The sequence below is a fragment of the Sinocyclocheilus rhinocerous genome, unplaced genomic scaffold (genome assembly GCF_001515625.1).
Source record: "Sinocyclocheilus rhinocerous isolate Xijiao unplaced genomic scaffold, SAMN03320098_v1.1 scaffold688, whole genome shotgun sequence".
Taxonomy (NCBI): Eukaryota; Metazoa; Chordata; class Actinopteri; order Cypriniformes; family Cyprinidae; genus Sinocyclocheilus; species Sinocyclocheilus rhinocerous.
The window spans coordinates 937,362-956,047 of record NW_015651641.1 but is presented as its reverse complement, the minus strand read 5'-3'; the positions used below and the strand labels follow the sequence as shown (position 1 = coordinate 956,047).

The window sequence follows — 18,686 nt, the reverse complement described above, 5'->3', positions numbered from 1 at the left end:
GCAAATGCTTCTAGTTATTTTGTGCAGCACTGATTTTGAAAAATCATAACCAAAAATAATTAGTAGTCAACTGAAATAGTTTTTTTCCCAATACTGATATCAATAAATAGAAAGCAGGGTGGCCGATGTGTGTTTTATCTGTTTTTCTTTCATTAGCTCAGTAGGTGAGACAACGAATTTCAAAATGGCCAAATATTGGCCTGTATCACTAAACGCAAGTACAACTGGTGCTATAAGAACTTCTACTACAGTCAGCCTAATTATTTGAAGCAACAGTTCTTGTTGAGTAAATTGATTTAGGCTAAAAATTAAAAATACGTATAGCTAGCTAACTCAATAACTAAAGGTGCGACCATAAACAAGGTCCAATGTCTATTGTCAATAGTGTAGTGATGCAAAAGCAAAGCTCACATAAAAGTCACTTCCAAACCAAGCTGCTTTCTGATGGTCAACATGGCCAATCCACTTGACCAACTTACACCAGAAACAAAATCTGTGTGGGGAAATCTTTCACCTTCATGCGAAATTCCTTATTGTGTGAATTCCTGTTAAAATGACTGGATTTCACCAATGCTACGAACGATGCTAAATGTGACCGTGTGTTAAGCCCAGATGGAATTATTTACTGTGCTGATTTTAGGTTAACATTTACAGAGTGAATCCAAGTAATGGATTTAAACATGGCAGTGTTCAAAACAGTTGAGAAAACGTCATTCTTTAGTAATCAAATTATCGTATTTAAATTCTACAGAAATCTGCGCCACTTTATGGAAATCCATGAAGGTCCCAGTAATAAGACATCTAGGTAAGTCTATCTTCCTCTTTAGTACTGAGTTTTGCTACCGTCACTGTAACGGATGAGCACTCAACCTAAACGCCGTCCTTTAAAGATACAACCACTTCAGCTGTCAAAGCAGTTAGTCGCGGGTCACGGCACCAAAAACTCCAATAACACACTCCCATCTTGACTTCACTCACGTGTTCGGAGCTCAAGTGCCTCTGCATCATCATTTATTCACCCTCATGTCATTCCAAACCTGTATGACTTACTTTCTTCTGAGGACACAAAAGAAGATATTTTGAAAAATGTCTGTGTATTTTTGTCCATACAATAAAAGTCAGTGGGGTTCAGTGTGCTTTTGGACCCCATTGACTTTCATTATATGAACTAAAAAGTGCTTCTTTTGTGTTTTGTAGAAGAAATAAAGCCATGCAGGTGTGAAACAACATAAGGGTGAGTAAATAAAAACAGAATTTTCATTTATCAGCAAACTATCCTTTTAACTGACAGATTAAAGGCATGAAAACAGCATGTGCACCTGGCGTCCCTGCCAGTATTATACCCAAAATGCATTGGGCTGCTCTTACTGCCCTAAGTAGTGAATAAACATCCCGCCTTACATTGTTCTTGACTGAACATTTGGTTTCACGCTATGTCTTTTATCTCTCTTATGCTCCTCCCGCTCTTTTTTAGCACCTCCTGTGAGTGGCCCCGCGGGTCAAGAGTCTGGCAGCATGAAGACCACTCAACCTGCTGCTGAATCAGTTCTGCGTGTGTGTGTGTGTGTGTTTTGACTATGAGATGAGTCCAGCAGTGTGTGTGGCCCTGAGAGAGTATTCTGGATGCAGAGTAAGGAAGAGATGAAAGCTCTTTCTTCTAATGGACCATCACTAACACACACATACACAAACACATTCATCCATCCCCTCCCTCACCTCCTGTTTACCAAATGAAAAGGGAAACGTTGGCCACATGCAGGCACAAACCTTGCTCCTCCGTCTCGCCGTCGTCTCTCATCTGCGGGGAGGTGAGCGTCACCTTCAGCGTGAGTTTGGGTTCTGTCTTAGTGCAGACCAAGATGGCTGCCTCGGGAATAGAGCTCTGTACCTCATACTTCTCCTCTGTCAACTTCTGTAGGGGTCAGAGGTCAAAGGTCAAAATGTCAAAAAACATACAATGAGGATACTTGGTTTTATAGTAGTGTATAGTTGTGACCTATTGGATCTGGATCCAATCATGGAAAAATTACATTTCTTGCTGGTTTATTTGGAAATTATTTGATGTACTATGTAGACACAACAATGATATTTAAAAAAATTAAACATTGGTAACACATTGGAAACAAATACAACACATACAAAAATATGGTAACACTTAAGAACAGGAAACACATATTCACTAATAACTGAGAATTTTCCCTGAACAAACTCCTAATTTGCTGCTTATTAATAGTTAGTAAGGTAGTTGTTAAGTTTAGGTATTGGGTCGGGTTAAGGGATCAAAAATATGATCATGCGGAATAAGGCATTAATATGTGCTTTATAAGTACTAATAAACAGCCAATATGCTACTAATATGCATGCTAATAAGCAACTCGTTAATAGTGAGAATTGGTCCTTAAAATAAAGTGTTACCAAAAATATAATCCAGCGCTAATAATTGTTTCAAATATAGAGCTAATAATTGTTTCAAATCCTACATATGTAGTATGTGGTGATATTACATCTTGTCACTGGTTGACAACCGGCATACATTTTTTTTGCAAAGCTTCTACAGATATCTTAATAATAGTAATATCATTATTGTGAATTCTTTTGGCCATGATAATAATGTAATATAATATAATAGTAATATATAATATAAGTTGTAACTCTACATTTCCCAATTTAAATGCTTAGTTTGATTATCAAAGCTCTGTAGTTTCAAAACATAATGCAATACAATGATGATTGAGAGATGAACAAATAAACATTCCTCAAAAGTCTGATGATCATATTTGAAATTCACATTTTAACAGGATTTTTCTAAAAATGTTGTGTGGATAATCAAGTTAAGCAGCTAAACTGCTTCAGTCCAGTAAATATTCATCCTGAAATGTTACTACCGATATAACATTTATCCTTGCATTTATTTGATCAAAATCAGTAAAGATTTCACAGCAAAAATACTCATGAACCAACATTTTTACAATTACTCTAAAAGGCCTTTTCCTTGCTAAAAACAGAGTAAATTGTCAGTCAAATGACAGAAAGCATGTGGTAGATTGATCATGTTGATTATTTAGGGGCCCTTAGAAATGTGCACATCAAATGTCATACAGTAGAGTTCATAGAGTTAAAAATGCAGAACACAATTTTTTCACACTTTTTACTTTACAGCAAACTGGACAAGAATTGAAAAGTTAAGTCTTTGGCATCACATGGCCACAGCTGGTCACAATGCATTTACAATCCAGATTATAAGGTGGGACCTAGACAGCGCAGATGCTTCGTTTGAATGTTTACTATAATTCGGTCTGATGTGGGGGACGCCTCTCTAATCCATTCAATTAATTCCAGCCGCACATTCTCAATCCGCCTGCTTTTTTCAGGTAAACCAGAGATCAATTACGTCCCCCACTGCAGTGACCCGTGTGTGTGTGTGTGTGTGTGTGTGGCCAGACCGCTATACAGAGCACATTTCCTCCATACACTCATATGCTAGAGCACAGAGCTAAGACAGGAAATGTGCACGTCTATCACTCAATCGCTGAAGTAACGGCTCTGACTAAGAGAACGAGGAAGCAAGTAGAGAAAGGGAAAGTAGTCAACTGCCATTTCCATTAAGAACAGTTCCTTTATACGGAGACTTGACCTGCTGGCAGTACAGTCTACTTTAATGGGATTTGTGTCTGGTGTCTGTTGTGTGTGTGTGTGTGTGTGTGTGTGTGTGTGGGGTTGGGAGGCTCAGACCCCGTTCCCCCGGCCTGTCCTAAGTGTCTAATTAGGGAAGCTGGTTGCTGGCAGGTTTATATTAATTACACATGATGAATATAAATAGAGCAGGTCTGTTTTGGATGTTGCAATTTTTTTCTGTATAGAAATCTGCAATGTTTAATTTCTCTCAAAACACTGCACCACCATTGAGTTCATAACTATAGCAGTGTAAAATGCATTCAAATATTCAGTATCACATAAAATACATTCACAACACTTTATACATGTTAAACTGAGACTAATGTGATAGACTCACTTATGACTTTGTAAAAGTTACATCAAAATACTCTTGTTCTGATCATGTAATATTGGTAAAAACAATATTTTTCCACATGAAAGGGGCAAGAAATCAGTAACAGATGTTGCAATGGTGCAAATTCCTTTCACAGGAATTACATTCATAACAAAATTGAACGTTTACCAGCAGAATCAATACAGCTTTATAGCTCAAATAATATTTTTTTTAAATGTCAGAATTCATAAGTGCAAAAATACACATTTTTGCATTCTTTTTGCTTTTAAACCCTCTAGAATGTCTTGTCCAATAGACACTTGTCCAGTTCTTGTCCCACAGACTAAATTAATTACTGAAAACATTTGCATGAACTGATACATAAGTGAAAATAAATCAGTGTTGCTCTAGTATTACTTATATACTATCATAATATTTAATATTTATTACATTTATTTATTATACATATATACATATTTATTTATTATATTATTGTGTTTATTATTTACATTTTTAATTTGAGTTTAGGTTTTAGTAAACAGTCGTATGTGTATGATTGCCAGTTTTTCCTCTGTGACTTTTACAAAGTTGGTAAGTGTATGACGCCTAGCGTTTAAAAATCTGTTCAGATTTTAAAAATGTGCTTCACATTTTTTTTGTTTTATTTCTATTTCTATTTTATTTATTTTTATTTCAGTTTTAGTATTTTTAGTACTTCAACAAACATATATATTTTATACATTTTAATTTTTTCAGTTAGATGCAAAGGAAACATTTACATTTTTATTTTTTTATCTAATATGTAAATTTCAGCTTTATTTCAATTAACAAAAATTACATTTAATAGTTTTAGTTAATGTAATGATAAAAACTGCTGAGATTTATAAAAAGTTTTTTTTTTTTAATAGTAATTTGTAAATTTGTGTTTATATATTGCAAATAATGGAAATTTCAGAAGCCGTTGAGCTCGTTTCAGGAAAAATTGCAACAGTATTGCAAGATTCGTTTGGTAATCACTTTCACAGGCATATTTTAACAAGTGCATTCATATAAAATATGCTTCACTGTTAGCAAGCAACAGATTAAATCCAGATAAACACTGGTCAATGGCAAGCAAGCGTCTCTTGTTCTTCAGGGAAAACCTGCTGCAGTGTACCGCAGTGCAGTCTTTCAACAGATTAAATGCAAACAATAAAAAGAAGGTGTCTTTTGGGTGTATATTTAGCCACGGCAGATCAAATCTCCAGCAGTACAGGAGGTTGTGTGGTTTGAGTGTGTGCCGTTACCTCGATCTGCTGAGGGAGGTTGTCACAGACGGTGCACAGCAGAGTCTCGGTGGGTTTCTCTCGGCACATGAGCACCAGCTCCAGATCCATGTCATCTTTAATCAGGAGGCCTTTGGCCACCAGACCGATCCTCATCACTCCACACAACACCCGCCCTTCACTGGGAGTGCTACTACAGCTGCTGTCCTCGCTGAGACAACACAAAATATGAATATGATCTGAATTAATGACGTGCAATATCTAGATCCAATAAATCAAGAACAAACAACTTCTTTGCAGAAATCTGTCTGCTTTCCCAGCATGCACCCACTTTGTGCTGCCTTCTGGCGATTCGTCCACGCTGGCCTCCGTCTCCTCCTCCTGTGTGCTGGCTGAATTTGATTGATTTGATTGGCTGGCTTGAGTTTGATCCATCCAATCAGACACGTGTTTCAGGGTGCGCTCTACAGTGGAGACGAGGCTCTGCACCGCCTCCAGGGCCTCAGAGGAAGGGTAGATGGTGGAGTGCTTGGCCATGACGTGACGGTCATCGTTCCCGAACGACCGAATGGACCTCTGACAGAGAGAAAAGACACATTAAGGCTGGAATACACCACAAGATTTTTGCCCCGATTTACTGTCTGGAGAAGTTGACGCTAGTTGTTGAAAATCCGAGCCTGTCTGCAGATTTGAGTTGACAGATTTCATAGAAAATCGCGTAGTGTATAATAGTCACAGACTGTGACAGTCACCCGACAACCTCTTCTAATCAGACATGAAGCCCTCTCGCTCCCGCTTACCCACAATCCTTCAGTCTTTCATCAGCCACCGTCAGTCTCTCATGTAACATCCCCCACTTCAAGACTAGATCTAATAACCACCAAATCCTCACTTCCTGCATCAGCATTCAAGGTGGTGCTTCTCAACTGATGGGACATGACCTAAAAATTTGTCGTAGGTCTGTACTGAAAAATAATGCTAAATGAAAAGAATTAAATGCAACTAACTACATAAGTGTTAATTTTAGTGTCATTGATACAGAGTTATTATAGTTAACTTAAACTAAAACCACAAAAAAATATTTTTGTTTTTTGACATAAAAGTTAAGTGAAATAAAATAAAATATTAAAAAACTTTAACTTATTTTATTTCAGATAGTTTCCAAGGCAACATTTCTCATTTTTATGTAGTTTAATTTAATGTTCTGAAATAAAAATTAATAAAAAATTATGAAAACATTTAAAAACAACAAAAACTAATAAAATGACAAAAACACAACACAATTGCTAAAACTTTAATTAAATTTAAAATGAAAACATATAAAATCAAATTCAAAATATTAACTACAATATCTCAATGACACTAAAATAACAGCATTGATATACTATTATAATTTTTTATTTTTAATTAATTTGTATAATTTTGAACATTTTAGTAATTTTGTTGTGTGTTTTTGTCATTTTTTATTATTATTTTTTTTAATGTGTATATAGTTTTATTATGTTTTAGCTTATTTAGTTTTAGTTATTTCAGCACTTCAGTCTTAACTAAACAAAAATGATTCTTTTCAAAGTTACATTTACATAAATGTTTTACAAGGAAAAACAATTTTAGTTTACATATTTTCCACATTTAATTCAATGTTTTACTTGCCCTTTCTTTGTAATTGTTTTTGTTGTTACTTCCCTACTATACAGTATTTGAGATTCTGAAGTTCACATGTGATGTACACTTTACTATCCCATTTTCTCAAGTTGTGATTGCAGGTTACATACATTCGTAGTACATTCATACTATACATATTTATACTATATAGAATGTACTTATTTACAGGTCGTGAAGTAAGGTCTTCATCAAATGTATAGTAATAGTTTTTGGACACAATGTACAGAAGAAACCACTACTATCTAACGCACTAATGCTAAAAAAATCCCACATTAATTAATGAGAGTAAGGCATCTAGTTATGTAGCTCAAGTTAATTTATGTTTATGCATTCAACATACATCATCTAATATTAGCTATCCAGCCCGGGGTCGTCACATGTGGTTGCCACAAGCCCTCCGGATGCTCCTTCATCGAATCTGCCGGCCGCGCCGTTCTCAAGCCTGCCGCCGCCGCTCACTCTAGGCCTCCGGCCGTTCCTCACTATAGCCCGCCGCCGCTCACTCTAGGCCGCCGTGTGTGACGCTGTGTTTCGTTGTGAAAGCGAAACTACTTTGTTTGGCCTTCCAAAAATGGACACGACTAGAAATCAATGAAAACGTACTTACAGTCTGTGAGTCAGAACAGCCGGCATTGTAGTCTACTCTACCAGGATCAGGAAACATTCCTCCATAAAATGTGCTGGACACATCTGAATATTTGGATTAAACAGTTCTGGAACAGTGTTGTAAATACAACTTAAACACTGATTTCTAACCTCTTTTGGAAGGCCAAACAAAGTAGTTTCGCTTTCACAACGAAACAGCGCCACACACCGTGGCCTTGAGTGAGCGGCGGACTAGAGTATGCGGAGGCAGGTATGTGGGGGCGTGTTAGAACGAGCCGTTTTCGGTAGGCATGGCTGACTCTTAACTTTTATAAAGAATATCTCTTTGGATTTGAGACTTTAGTCTTTGCAACTTTACAGATCTTCTTTATGCACCAAGAGCTTGTAACACTCCAAAGAGAAAGGAAAAATTTTAATCGCATCATATGACCCCTTTAATAAGAACTAATCTGAGGTTAACAGAAAAATTGGATACTCACCGAGTAGGATATTAGTTGATTCTTTCTAAGCAGATTCAAATAGGATCCTTCAGGAGGTATTCCAAATTCTGACAAACATTCCAAAAGGAATTCTGAACACATTAATTTAGGATGGTTTTGGGGAACTTGGGGGCAGATTGAAAAAGAGAAAAAGTGAGCACGCATGTGTTTATGGAAGAGAGAGAGATCAAGTACAATCAAGCAACAGAGGTTTTCATCAAACCACTAGTTTAACGAATGGCACACTGGGGACATATTCAGACAAACAGATCTCAATCGGCTGGAGTAAGATGGGCACACACACACACAGATGGATCAAATCCCATTAAAATCGAGGGGGCATGAGGATTTGGAATTGCTTATTTAAAAAAAATAAAAATAAAATAATATTGTTGTAGCACAGTTTGTATTTAGTAATGTGTATTTATGGCTCCTGCTCTGCTTATCAAATGGATTAAATAACCACATGAGGGGTCCTGGCATGTTGTGTCATCTCTGTGTGTATATTTGAGGTCAGTGTTCAGTATTAAATTAATTACACACCCCTAATTAAAATGTCTTCCAGTCAGGCAATGATCTGCAAAGCTCTGCGGCTACTTATTATAGACTCATAGGCATAGACATGAGCTGACCACAAACAGTTGTCGAATGATGCAGGTCTTCTTGATGAGTGTATGCATGTGTATATGTGATGAGACTGACACAAACAGACTGTGACAGTGTGCATGAGCAGCTCTCTGATGCGTGAAGGATGTAAATCTCAAGCGGTCCCAGAACACAGACCTGGGGAACACCACTTTAAAAATGCATATACAATAGGGCTGAACGATTAATCAAAATCAAACCGAAATCGCGATTTGGCTTAATGCAATAACTGAATCACAAAGGCTGCATTTTTTAATTAAATAAATATATGCACAGCGTCAATAGTAAATGCTGCTCATCTCTGCAAACTGTGAGTTTGAGCCGCTTATAACGTGCATCTGAAAGAGCAGCATGTGCACCAGCTTTCAAAAGGTAAAAGGCTATTTTCTTATTTGTAAAAATTTCTTTCAAAGGTTTACTGGCTTTATATAGTTAATTTTGCACAGACAAACATCATGTTATCATATATAAAGTTTAACATTTGTGTGAATATCTAAAAGTGTGTATTTTAACATTTATTGTTATACCTCCTTCACTGGAGTAAGTGCCCAATGTTTGCTTGTCTTTTTAAACTAAAGGACGAGTTGAAATCATTTTCTGTGATGTTAAAAATTACACAAGATTTGCTCTTCACAGAGCTCAACTACAAAACACAGAACCTTCCTAGAAGCCAAAAACACAATACTCAGAATTCTGCATACATTTTCAGACTGCCATTCGTTGCATAAGAGCACTATGTGCATTTTTTTTCCCTGAAAGTCCATTTCTTTGGCATAGTGCAGGGTCATGTTGACACACAGCCAGAGTGTGTGTTAGTGCATTGTGTGTGTGTGTGTGTGTGTGTGTGTGTGTGTGTGTATATATCTGTGGGCTCTGCCACTTTGGCCACAATTTGATAGGAAGTCGAGTGAAACCAGGAAGGTCACCTCGTTATGTGCACAATAAATCAATATACAGATACAGACGCAGAAGACACAGAGAGCCACTGGAGTGAGTGAAGTGGGAAGCGCGTGAGTGTATATGCGTGTATACGCTTACGTGTGCATATCCAAGGTCACCCCGGCTGCGGCGGCAAAGCTGGGTTAGCATAAGAGCTCACGCTAGCAGGGCACTCATTACGTTGGGTTATTTATGAACCTCCCCCAACTCTCAGACTTTAATAATTCAAACAGCACAGCCCTACACTCCCATGAGACCCTGCTCCCACAAGCCAGAGGTGAGAGCCATTAATCAAACGCTGATCTCCTCCCCCCCTTTTCTCTCTTTCCTGCAAGCTCCCATCACATTTTCTCGATCACATCTTGGCTGGTTTTAGATTAGAGCAGTTTGGACAGAAACACATGTAAGGGAGATTTCACAATTTAGACATCAACCTTATGCAAACACAACCATGATGCTTAACTAGCCACACAAACAGAAGATGAGGGGTTTTTACCATGGTGGCTGGAGGGTTGCTAGGCGCGGTGTGTCCGTGAACGTGTGTGTGCGAGCGCAAAGTGTGGAGACGGGGGTCTTGGGACGCCCTCTCCTCATGCGCTCACCTCTCTGCCCCCCCGCTGCGCCCTACTGCACCAATCCTGCAATTGCAGAGAGAGAACAACATTAATTAAATGTATCCTGTGCATTTTTATTATTAGCATCACACATTGTTAGTGCACAAGATGGATAAACAGCATTGAAATCAAGGGGACTAAACGTGTAGCATCACAAACCCTCACACAAGGAGGTATCGGTGACTTTGTTTGGAAATGAGCAATGCAGTATATGTACGTTATACATATTTCATGATCTGGGTGCTGCCACACAACTGAGATGCGGCCTGTTGTTCTGCTGCTTTATTTCCCAAGTACACAGGGAAGTGTTTGCATGTATACTAGTTTTATAGAGCACTCATCCGGGTCTGTTTATCAGGCTTATCTTGCAAAGCGCTTCCACTGCTCAAGATAAACATGGCTGTATGTGAAAGTCTTCTTAGCACAGAACACACACACTGGAATCGTTTTGAGTGGTGGCAATAACCAGAATTTGTGGATCAAACATTGAACTGTACATTTTTCCTCCACTTAATCCCTTCTTATCTAGCCAAATGTCTTCTCTGTATTAATGCAATTTCCCTGGAATATAATTTCATTCTCTGGATTACGGCTTTCGGAGCTGAACAGATGCACTCTAAAAAAAAAAAAAGAGTTCAGGCCAAAAAATGTTTTAAAAAAAATATCCAGAAACTGTGAGGGGAGAGAGTTGATCTCAGTCGTATTTCAATGGTAAAGTGCTGTAGTGTTTTGAATAGATGCTATGTTGCTGTTAGGGCATTCGGTGGTTGCTAAGGTGTTCCGAGAGTTGATCAATGTTATGATATGCACCATGGTTTTTGCCATTTCTGAGGTGTTTTAAATGGTGTTGCAAAGGCCAGTACGATTTTTTAAATTTTGTTTTGTTTTACAAAATAATACTTTATTCAGCAGAAATGCGTTAAACTGATCAAAAGTGACAGTAAAAATAAAATTAAAAATAATAACAAAATCTATTGCAATTAAATGCTGTTCTTTTAGACTTTCTATTCTTCAGAACAAAAAATAAAAAATCACGGTTCCACAAAAATATTGAGCAGCACAACTTCCACACTGACAATAATAAATCAGCATATAGAATTATTTCTGAAGCATCATGTGACACTGAGACTGGAGTAATGATGCTGAAAATTCTGCTTTTTGTCACAGAAATAAATTACATTTTACAATATATTCACATAGAAAACAGTTATTTTAAATTGCAATAATATTTCACAATATTATTGCTTTTACTGTATTTTTGATCAAATAAATGCAGCTTTGGTATAAGAGACTTCTTTAAAAAGCATTTAAAAAAAACAATCTTAATGGCTCCATGCTTGTATATATATGTATATGGTTGCTAAGGAGTACTGACTGATTTTGGCGGGGTTGCTAGGGTGTTCTGGGTGGTCAGATTATTTACTTTGCACATGGGCTGTTGGGAATTTTGTACCAGTAAGAGTTTATCAAAAGATGCATGCACAAAAAGTGTGGAAGTCTAGAAGCAAAAGCCATGAAACCACAAACACATATCAAGTGTGCCGTTTGGGACAGGGCCACAAACCAAGATAATTTGCATACTGTGGTTACAGCATATCATATAAAACCTTCTCACCTAATGTACACATTACCCAATAATCCATAACCAAGATAATGTTGAATAGGAAGAAATAGTGTCGTTCAATAAGGCACTGCTTATCTCCAGAGTCCCTTTATTCACCAAACCTCTAGTTTGACATCCTTTTAAGAGATGAACAAGTGTATCTCGTGAGAGACCCCACTCCGCTGCCAACAGCGCAATTACGCTCAAATGCAGCCCTGCAGATCTTCTGTAATAATGTTCAGTGGAGTGTGTCCACACAGAGACATTCACAGTCTGCTCTCGCTGGCGGCCCTGCTGTCACTGCCTCGTTATCAGCATCACAATCACACCACATACCAAACGAGACCGTTCAGAGAGAACTGACAAACATTTCAACATGTAGATGCCTATCACTTCACTAGACTGCTCATTTTGTTTACGTTATATACTAATGAGTGTGCTTCATGTCTGGATAATAATTTCTTTATTAAAGTTTATTGAGTTTATTGAACAGGAACACTACTCCTTCACAGTACTTTTTAGAAGTTGCCAGATTTGTAGAATGGTGTGATGATAATTCCTTGATTCTAAATGAAACAAAGACTGTTGAAATGATCTTCGACCCTAGATCTGTGGGGGATCATAGTCCTGTAATAATACATGGGCATTTTATTGAAAAGTTTTCATCGTATAAATACTTGGGTGTTTATATGGACAATTGGTTATGCTGGTCTTCTCACATCAACAGTCTGTGTTCTAGATCGCAGCAGAGGTTATATTTTTTGTGAAGGTTAAAAGTATTTGGGGTAAATCAGAAGATTTTATTTCTGTTTTATCAGTCTGTTTTTGAGAGTTTGATAAAATATGGTATTACAGCATGGTGTGGAAACCTGACTGTCCAATCAAAATCAAAACTTGCTCGATTTGTACATACTGCTTTAAAAATTGTAGAGTGGGAAGCGAAATGACCTACTGTATACAGGAGATGTATGAGGTATCTGTTTTAAGACAAGCTAAGAATACTGTTGCTGATTACATATTTTACATGAGAATTTTAACATGTTACCCTCAGGGAGACGGTTGAGGTTTCTGATGTGCAAATCAAATCGCTACAAAAATTATTTTGAGCCAACTGCAGTTAAGTTATTTAAATGTTACAGTATGTACTGTACTATGTGAGTCTAATGTTGTGTACTGGCCATGTCATGATTGTTCAAGATGAATTTCCCAGAAATGGGACAATAAAGCATATTCTATTCTATTCTTCTAAACACTGCCTAGTTTACAACATCAATAATTACAATACAGTAGATTTTTACATGAGGTTTACCTCAAACAAACAAATAAAAATTGTAGAGTGGGAAGCGAAATGACCTACTGTATACAGGAGATGTATGAGGTATCTGTTTTAAGACAAGCTAAGAATACTGTTGCTGATTACATATTTTACATGAGAATTTTAACGTTACCCTCAGGGAGACGGTTGAGGTTTCTGATGTGCAAATCAAATCGCTACAAAAATTATTTTGAGCCAACTGCAGTTAAGTTATTTAAATGTTACAGTATGTACTGTACTATGTGAGTCTAATGTTGTGTACTGGCCATGTCATGATTGTTCAAGATGAATTTCCCAGAAATGGGACAATAAAGCATATTCTATTCTATTCTTCTAAACACTGTCTAGTTTACAACATCAATAATTACAATACAGGAGTAGATTTTTACATGAGGTTTACCTCAAACAAACAAACTCCCTTCATTATGTTCAGTGACATGGAAATAAATATTATATTGACTTTCCACTTTCTGATTATTCAATACCTCACTCATCTGGCACAATAACAATGTTCTTGAAATATCTTCATTTGGGGGCTTTTCTCAGTAAATATTGATCATGTGATTCACTGTGTTATGTAATTCAATTAAAAGTCATAATTCTCATAATTTTCCCAAAAAAACTCCAAAAATAAAATGGAAATGTCATTGTGTTCGAATGACAAATAAGAAAATGGAAAACATTTAAAAGATGTAGTTTTAAACAAATGCCAAACACATTTTTAAACAAATGTTATAGATAAAAAGTCACAAAGTCTTTAAGCTATCAGTTAAAATATGTAATAAACGGTAACACTTTATGGTCTCACTATTAGCTCACTAACTTAACTAGTTGCTTATCAGCATGCATATCTATTACTATATACAGTACATAATACATACTGGCTGTTTATTAATAGTTATAAAGCACATATTAATGCCTTTTAGATGCTTAATCCTACACTACCTACAGTAAACTTAACATTTGCTTCACCTGAATGTCACACATCTCACTGGAGAACCATTTGAACAGGCAATTCACTCTCCTCAGCTTATAATCAGAGGGAAAAGTTGTTCACTATACCAAAGACCCTTTTTTGACCCAGGAAAACTAATGTTTCAAGGCAGTCAGATAGATAAATTAAAGGGGGTATTTCACCCAAAAATGTAAATTCTGTCATCATTTACTCTCCCTCACCTTTATGATTTTCTTTCTTCCATTAAACAAAAAAAGAAAATGTCTTTATCCACTATAATGAAAGGCAATGGAAAACAAATCAAACTCTATTTTGATCACCATTGATACTCATTATATATGGATAATAACTTTCTTCGCAATTTCTTTTGTAACATGGAAAAAAGAAAGTCACACAGATTTGGAACAACATATGTGTCATGGATTCACCAGGCTCTCCCAACACACACACGCACACACGCACACACACACACACACTAGCCTTCTGATGACCATCAACTGCCACTCATCAGCTCATCAATCAGCCCTGCATTAAAGCATTAATGTTGAGTTTTATTATTTTTGTGAGTTGTACTCTATTCACAAATTGGATTCTTTATTACAGTTTTTCACTTCTAGCGAGATCCCAATTTCGTCGGTCATCCGACGTGACGTCTCCGTTCCCTCCTTCAGGGAACGAGGGTTACCATACGTAACCGAGACGTTATTCACCGTTTATTGCTGATTTTAAAGCTTGCTGAACTTTAAATTATTTGGATATCTACAGTTCTGCTTATAAATACACAACATAAGATTGGCCCGTCTGTATTAATTGTGGTCCCTCTTGTTGAAAAAATCCTAGAATCGCTCCTGATTTATACATTATATATTCTTTTGCAAAACATTAAGGTAACACAAGGTAACTGGCTATATCAAGCAGAAATGTAGTTATACAGAGGTTAATTTCACAAATTTGAGTCTAACAAAGATATGAATTTGAGAAAAGATGTGTTTTGAGTTTCTGTGATGTATTTTGAGTAATTTTGTGTTATTGTTAATATTTTGAATTATTTTATATTTTTAACATGCTTTCGCGTTGATTTTAGGTAAAGTTTTAGTAATTTTGTTGTGCTTTTGTCTTTTTTTTTTTTAGTTTTTGTTGTTTTTAAACATGTCTATTGTTTTTACTAATTATTTTAGTTCATCAAATTAAACTAAATGAAAAATGCTGCCTGAAATAAAATGTTTTTTTTTGTTAAAGTTAACATTTATGTTTTTTATGGCTTTAGTTTTAGGTAACTATAATAATCCTGTTTTGAGTTTGACAAAGAAGTTAAGCTTTTTTACTGCTACTAGAAAAAACACACAACTGGATGTTTCTTCAACTTTCTAGAAAAAAAAAAAAATCAAGCTAAATTTCACTTGAAAACCAAATATTTCCAATTGTTTTTAATTATGTGCATTGTTAAAATATAATTTAATTGTTTGCATTTAGTACTTAGAATACTAACTATAACATTAGCCTTAGCCAGACAAAGGAGTCGGCTATTTTATTTCAAAAATGTAATTTCACCCACGATCATTTAAGGTGTTAATCAGATGTTCAAAAATACGACCCATAAAATAGAATCTCTTATTATAATTCATTAAAAATCTATTTAAATGAAGTAGTGACAGAACTCATTAAAACATCAATCCACCTGAGACTTGAGACAACAGGGAGCTAGTAAAGAAAAACACTGTTTTCATCTAGTAAACTGAAGACAGAAAGAGATTTCGAGAGGGGAGTAGGTTACGATCATATCTTTGCCCCAGTGCTACTAATTACATGCATTCATTTTCTTTTTCTTTCATTCTTCTCAGTGTTTTAAGGAACACTGTTAATTTCCTCTCTAGGGAAATCAACAGAAGTTGGTATTAAACGAAAGCGTCTTTCAATTGGAGCCTAGCTGTTTTCTACAAGTTTGGCATTTATTTAGCATCACGAAACTCCTAAAATCTCAAAATGAGCTTGTGTTGAAATGTTTGCTTCCTCATTACAAACATCCCATGATTCCTCTAAGGAAAAGCATCCTGGCCTGCAGACAAAATGCACTGGCATGGCGGATGGCATCTCATTAGTATGAGGTTGCCAGATCAGCGCCACACTTCTCTGCACACTGATTATTGGACGGCCACTTAATGAATCTTACACATGGCGAACCGCACCTGCTCCCACGGAAAAGACTCGGGTGCTGGTTAGGGTCTGTGCAATAAACAGATGTTATTTCGTTGCTCCAAACATACAAACCATCAGTCTGGGAACTGCAACTCTAGGAAATGTTATGTTTAGGTTAGTGGTGGCTTATAAGCTAAATATGGAGCTGTGTGTTGATGCTTGTATGAGTTTAAACACCATTGCTCATCCAAATGTTTACTTCAGAGCCATTTTAACCCCTTTGACTAAGTCTATTAATAATGACCCCAATGCACATCTATATTGAGAGTGTGTGTTTAGAGAAGGAAATTAGTGATGCACGATCATGATTTTATCACGCACAATTACATGCACTTTGCTTTTGGAAATGTTCCAGGTTAAGCATTTCGTCAAAAGCCATGACAAGTGCAGATGCTGTATGTGAACCAGAGAATTCTTGTGCATGTAAGAGAACTTTTTGTAGTTCGAAATCAGCATCAATATACTGGGCCGTCAGACTCAGCATAGATATTGGGCTCACATCAGCGCTCCAAATATCGGTGGTAAAACTAATGTATCTGACCTCAGCATTAAGTAGACTGTGAACATGAGCTGACACAGCATTGTAGATTTCGGGTAGAGCCACATCCGAAAAGTATCGTCTGCTGGGCAGCGTGTATCGCGGATCCATGTGCGCCATTAGACGGCGGAAACCTTGGTCTTCTACAACGGAAAACGGCTGGTCATCCAGTACAATAAATTCCATTACTTTCTTTGCAATGGCTTGCGCTTTTGAACTATCTCGGCTGTAACTCTGGTTTTGTAGAATGACGGATGGTTGAGTGAGGGATGAAGGTCTTGCCTGTTTTGCATTATCAACAGACTTTTGATACTCATCGTGTTCTTTCGGGTGATGAACTTTTAAATGTCTGATCAAGTTTGTTGTGCCGAATGTCTTCGCTGTTGTTCCTCCGCGATTAACTTGTCCTTTGCAGACATTGCAGATTGCAATCTTCACGTCCTCCGCACATATTTTAAAATTCTTCCACACAAATGACATGTTCGCGAATGATTAGGCCTACAAATGAAGTCTGTGCACGCGGGCGCACTTCCGGAAAAATCAGACGAAAAAAATACAAAAAAACAGGTCGTTCCGACCAAAACCGATCGTGCATTATAAGCAAAAACCGGCCGGTTCCTATTTATGGCCGATCAACCGGTGCATCCCTAAAGGAAATACAGAATTTTTTAATACGTCACTCAAAACTTGCTCACACATACTTGTGTATTCCTCACTAGTATGCCCTAGAGCAGGGGTAGGCAAGTTCAGTCCTAGAAAAAAAAAAACTCACCTGCCTATAGCCTTAGTAATCCTGAAGACATTGATTAGCTTGTTCAGGTGTGTTTGATTAGGGTTGGAGCTGAACTCTGCAGGACTGCGGCTCTCTAGGACCGAACTTGCCTACCCCTGCCCTAGAGAATCAGAAGACTGACATGCTGGTCGAGTGCTGTTTTACACCCAAACAGAAGCACACATGAGACGAGAGCACATGCACAGAAAGCCAATGCGTGTAAGGAAGCCCTTCTCATGAAGCTTGCTGAACTCGATCCAAAAACTGAGGTCTCTAGATGTGGCTGCATAATTCATAACTGTGAGGCGTTTAATTTATATTTCTGCAGTAGTCAAGGTTCTAGCCCAAATACATGTAAATAAATCATCTGACATTGTTGAGCTGAATGACAGCAGTGAGAAAGGCCGTCATGGTTTCCAATTCTTATGCTCAACAATGAGACGTTCTGAAAGGATAAAACAGACTTAAAAATAAATTACATTTTAAAACAAATTATGTGTATGTGCACTAAAGTCTTTTTTGATGATAAATCTGTAAGACAGAATAAAGACACCATGAAAATTCAGGCACATCTCAGAAATACAGCCCCCTGAAGTCAACAAACACTTCACATTTCCTTCCAACTCTTCTAAATACAACAATGAAGCAACAGGACACTTAAAATAATTTCTGCATGAAAAACTGCAGTGCATCATTTTACCCTTTCACCACTTCTTCTCAGGGTGTGAGCACTTAGAAGTCAATTAGAAAATCTGACATGCTTCAAAACACTCCTACAGCAGCACCATGTTGAGGAAAATGTAGCCCAAAAAAAAAAAAATCATCATGATCAGATGCAAAAATCTCGTGACATCCCGCTCTGTTCAAAGCAAGCACTATCAGGAGCCGGGATAACGCTAACTGGTTACGATAAGCACAATGCAAACAAACATGCATCATCTTCCAAAAATGTCCATTTACTGACAACATCATCTTCAATGCTGACTTGTCTTCCTGGAATCTGGAGAGGTGTCTTGATTAAAAAATGGCTTGTGTTGAGAAAGTGCAGCTTCACGCATTAGTTGATCTGGCAGCGAAGGAAAACGCTGAACACGCTATAGGGAGAA

The 18,686-nt window shown here is 37.1% G+C and overlaps 1 protein-coding gene across 10 annotated transcripts in view; it reads right to left on the bottom strand.

Annotated features, from left to right (window-relative positions):
* Nucleotides 1-18,686, bottom strand: part of LOC107713322 (spermatid perinuclear RNA-binding protein-like) — a 96,624-nt gene that overhangs the window by 28,871 nt on the left and 49,067 nt on the right. For 8 of the 10 annotated variants that reach the window (XM_016518786.1, XM_016518788.1, XM_016518790.1 and 5 more), the window contains exons 3-6: nt 10,084-10,225; nt 5,585-5,829; nt 5,275-5,464; nt 1,768-1,912 (exon numbers count right to left, since the gene is read on the bottom strand). In XM_016518786.1, the coding sequence (XP_016374272.1) occupies nt 1,768-1,912; nt 5,275-5,464; nt 5,585-5,829; nt 10,084-10,086 (583 nt within the window). In that variant the 5' untranslated portion in view covers nt 10,087-10,225. Of the gene's footprint in view, nt 1-1,767; nt 1,913-5,274; nt 5,465-5,584; nt 5,830-10,083; nt 10,226-18,686 lie in introns of those variants that run through there. The other 2 variants (XM_016518794.1, XM_016518793.1) reach the window with 2 other exon arrangements.